This window comes from Limulus polyphemus, unplaced genomic scaffold (genome assembly GCF_000517525.1).
Source record: "Limulus polyphemus unplaced genomic scaffold, Limulus_polyphemus-2.1.2 Scaffold953, whole genome shotgun sequence".
In the NCBI taxonomy this organism is placed as follows: Eukaryota; Metazoa; Arthropoda; class Merostomata; order Xiphosura; family Limulidae; genus Limulus; species Limulus polyphemus.
The window spans coordinates 290,017-294,484 of NW_013666563.1; the positions used below are offsets into that span (position 1 = coordinate 290,017).

At 34.2% G+C, this 4,468-nt stretch overlaps 1 protein-coding gene across 2 annotated transcripts; it reads left to right on the forward strand.

Moving 5' to 3' along the window:
• Positions 1 to 578: 578 nt before the first annotated feature.
• On the forward strand, positions 579 to 3,057 carry LOC111086246. 2 transcript variants are annotated; one of them, XM_022388362.1, is made up of 2 exons: positions 579 to 822; positions 2,380 to 3,057. In XM_022388362.1, the coding sequence occupies exon 2, from the start codon at positions 2,389 to 2,391 to the stop codon at positions 2,905 to 2,907; it is 519 nt and encodes a 172-aa protein (XP_022244070.1). In that variant the 5' UTR covers positions 579 to 822; positions 2,380 to 2,388; the 3' UTR covers positions 2,908 to 3,057. The 2 variants fall into 2 exon arrangements, with proteins under 2 accessions (XP_022244070.1, XP_022244071.1); XM_022388363.1 differs by having other exon boundaries at positions 579 to 809.
• Positions 3,058 to 4,468: the final 1,411 nt, after the last annotated feature.

Here is a 4,468-nt window from a genome sequence, read left to right on the forward strand (position 1 = left end):
TATAAATTGTAACATGTGTAACACATTTTTTGCACTCAAATCATACCACGCGAAACTTTTCTGATGAAGTGGAGCACCAGATTCTTGAAAATTCTAAATTCGTTAAAAGTAATCTTGTTTTGCGGGTATGATGTTGAAACCAAAATATTTTTCTTATTTCTTTACGGAATTCGTTTGTTATTAAATTAAATTCATATGCAAGTTTCCTAATACTGCTTCAAAAGCAGACAAAATATATTCAGATTCACGCAGGTAGGCAAAATATAATCATGAATACTTAATATCCAGTTTCATGTAGGTTGAAATGTTTACGTTATTTTTAACTCACGAGAAGTCCCACTAGGCTTATTTAACGAGCGTTGGTTTATCTTTTGTATACACATCTGCATGCAGAGATTCTTTTTTTTTGTACGTTCCACAATCTGAAGATATTAGTTGGATAGCACATTCCTTTGGTAGGCAGGTGCTTTCACTCACACACACACATATATACGTAATATACATCATGCAAAATTTGTGAACAAAACTTGCTGTAGAATGATAAAAAATCCAGCTTAATCAAAAGGGATTTACTTTGAGATTGTATATAAGACCCTAACTTTACATAAGGGATTATTTACAACATGAAATGTTGAGAACCAATGAAAACCAAGTACGTAATGAGATATTTTCCGTCTTCAACCATTTGTGGAAATCGACAGCGTTTTAAACTATATAAGTAGTGGTGTTCAGTCAGATGGTCAGTGTAGAGGCCTGAAACACGGTTATAGAAAAAGGACGACAGAAGTACTTGCGGTCGTATATCAAACGTAAGTCAACAAGGTATGACTCATTATTATTTTATTTATAAATATCTTCTTATTGTGTTTATGTTTGCATATGTAGCATTATTTAGGAAATATTATGGGATGAATTAAGCGAAATTATTATAAACTTTAAATACAGAACCTACTGTTCTGGGGTTATGTATGTATCTTAAAACATATAATGGACAATTTGGGAATCTTTAATTTTAGCAGGCATAAAATCATTTATACAAAGCTTTGAACTATTGGAGATACGCAAAAAATTTGATATATCCTCGTACTGAATATCCAAAAATGTAACAGCTATTATACACTGTAGCTCGGAAAAGATTAGGAATTTAGTCGCCGGTGTAGAGAAATTATATTTCTATGATTCATTTGACATGTGTTAAAGTCAGTTTTTACCAAGTGTAAAACTTGAAGGTTCTTTGTCGATCCACTTTTTCACTTCTCGTGTATCATATTACATTTGTAATACAGTATCTTGTTTAGAAGTATGTATATGTGTGCATTGGAGATGAAGAAAATCACAATGGAAGAAAAAAGACCCGTTTTAGAATATACATACTGATATACAAGGTAATTACGAATAAATCACCATATTGAAAATGATTACATCTTAAATAATGATTTGCTCTATGGAGAACCATCTTTCACCGGAGGCACATTGAAAATTAATAAGTTTTACTCAGGAAACTTTGGACATGACATGATATAGGATACTTCAAATATATTCAATATCCTTTTGGTGTTATTCTCAATTAGCATATGGAGCTCGCACTGTTGAAAGAGAGATAAAGAAGAGAAATAAAAGCAATTCTAGTTTCAGAGAAAATCGATTCAGGTGTATGGTTGTGAAACGTAATGTCCAGACTTTCCTGGATAAAACTTACAGTATGTGGTTGTGAAACGTAACGTCCAGGCTTTCCTGGATAAAACTTACAGTTCTCAGCGTGCCTTTGTTGAAATTTTATTCCCTCTAGAAAAATTAGTTTTTAAGGTATAATCAATTTCAAGATGAGACTTTCTTACTCGCAATAAATAAGTTTAATCTCTGTATATTCCACTGCTTTATCGTTTTGAAAATACTTGAGCATCAGGCGGCCATTGAATTAATGAGAGTAACTTGAAGAATTTTTTTTATTTCAGTTACGATTAGTTCCAGCCTGGCATGGTTTGGTGGATAGGGCGCTAGACTAGCAATTTGTGGATTGCAGGTTCGAATCTCCGTCACATCGTCTTTCAGGCGTGGGGGCGTTATAATGTGACGGCCACTCTCACTATTCGTTGATAAAAGAGTAGCCCAAGAGTTGGCGGTGGGTGGTGTTTTGACTAGCTGCCTTCCCTCTAGTCTATCACTGCTAAATTAGGAACGGCTAGCGCAGATAGCCCTCGAGTAGCTTAGTGCGAAATTCAAATTCAATAACAAAACGATCAGAACTTCAGTTATTAAATAACTATAAAGAACAGTTCACATGTTTTGTTTCAAATAAAAATTATAAATATAGCTTTAACCAGAAAATAAAAATGCTAGAACATTTTTTAAAAATCGTATTTTGACATTATTCTACAGTGTGCAAAGATGTTGACTCCATTCCTTTTACTTCTGGCAACCACTGAATTCATGTCGTGTGACACGTTCAGTGATGATTTTCTTACCAACACTGGTGGAAACAGAGGATATGATCAAGATACATATGACAACACAGCTTACCAAGACATCGTGGGAACAGTCCAGAGCATTTATCCTACTCCCTTACATTACAGAAGTGTCGAGATGCAGGAACAAGCCAAAGAAGGACTTGTAGAGAAACGTGGTTTTGGCGAGAAAAGGGGATTTGGAGAAAAACGAGGATTTGGTGACAAACGAGGCTTTTGGGAAAAACGTGACAACCATTCTTTATTTCCAGAGTCAATCATAAAGGCTCTTGCCTTAGGAGGTGTAAATAACCCTCACCTAGAAAAGATCCAAACGCTGGATGGGGCCAAACAACGTCATTTCCTTGTCAGATATTTGTTACCACATTTTCTGACTAACTTTGATGAGGATTACATAGGCGGTGAAAATCCCAAAAAGCGGGGATTCGGAGAAAAAAAGTGAGACTAGAAATATTGAACGCGATCTTGATAATTTGTAATTGAAGACTTAGTGATAAAATTCAAAACAAATAATGTATTTCTTTTAGAATCAGTGGACTTACACGAAAGCACTGTATTCTGAAAAGAATAAAAGAAATAAAATAGAAATAACAACAAGAAACTGGTGTCTGATTTCTGACTTCCTTGTGTAAATCTCGTACAGTATGGTTAGATACATTTTCTTTTATTTTTCTCGAAACGTAAAAAAAAAGTTGAAAGAATCAAGAAAGTAGAAATCTGCTACCACAGCATAATTGTTCAAAGAAATGTTTTATTTTCAACATCACACATTATTATCTATAATCAGTCGGATCAAGCAATTAATAAACAACCAAAATTTATTAGTCTCTTTTATTTAAATTTACTAGTAATTACTTGTCTTAGAAGGCTCGGTTGTTTTTATAGGTTCTCCGGTTGGACAGCAGTAAGTTTACGAACTTACACCGCTAAAATCCGATGTTCGACGGCGGACATAGTAGATAACCCCTAAAACAAGCAAATTTGTATAGGAAAGCCACAGTTAGCTATCTTCTGTGTTCACCGCGGGGAATCGAACCACGGATTTTAGTGTTGTAAATCTGTAAACTTACCACTGTCACACTGAGGGACGTCTTGGAAGGATTTGGTTCTGTTCTCAAAAACAAACTATGGAATATCAAATCTTAAAAAAGTATCTTTTTTTAACAATATATATATATATATGCATAAGTATTCCCACTTGCTTTAAAAATACTCTTAAACTAAAAATGTATTTAATTCATGGAGAAAGAATGAAGAGTGTTTGAATAAGAACTCTGAAATACTTTGTGTGATGCAGAACTGTTATGCATTTAATTTGTAGATCTTACGACTAGCAAAGCTTTATTAGCCGCAGCATAACGGCTCATTGAATGGATCTGAGTTTTTTTTTCTTTCAAGTACAAAGTTTAGGCTCATAGCTCCGTCATCTATTGACCGATTTGAGATCTAATTACAGTTTTCGACTCAGGAGGTCAAACCCTTTCGATTGATGTATTTAACCACGCCCAAGGCCTCATAGTTTAATTTACTCTAATCCTACCCAAAGGAATATCAATTTGACTGTAGGCTGGTAGAGATCCTGATGAGTAATAAAATCGAATCGGGTTATACGCGCGCCCCACGCTTGGTATTGCTGGCGCACAAAATATAGCTAATAAATAGGAAAAAAAAAGGTCTCATAGATTAATTTACTCTAATCCTGCGTAAAATAATTTAAAATTGCGCGGTTAGTTATTGAGGATTTCCTCTTGTTTTTCTCTCTCTAATATTACTAAGTATTATAGACACAGCTTGTCTAATTAAAAACACCTTATATCTGAAAAAAAAAAGGTGCGGCCAAAAAAGGATTGATTGTGCGACTTAAAGGAATGAAATCAAAATTGTCAGCCAAATTGGTAGCTACACTTATAGCATTGATAAGAATTTTACAGCAAATATTCATTCATTAGTTAGCCAGACCGCGTTTTTTGTTCAATTTGAAGCATGATGGTTGGTGAAACAAA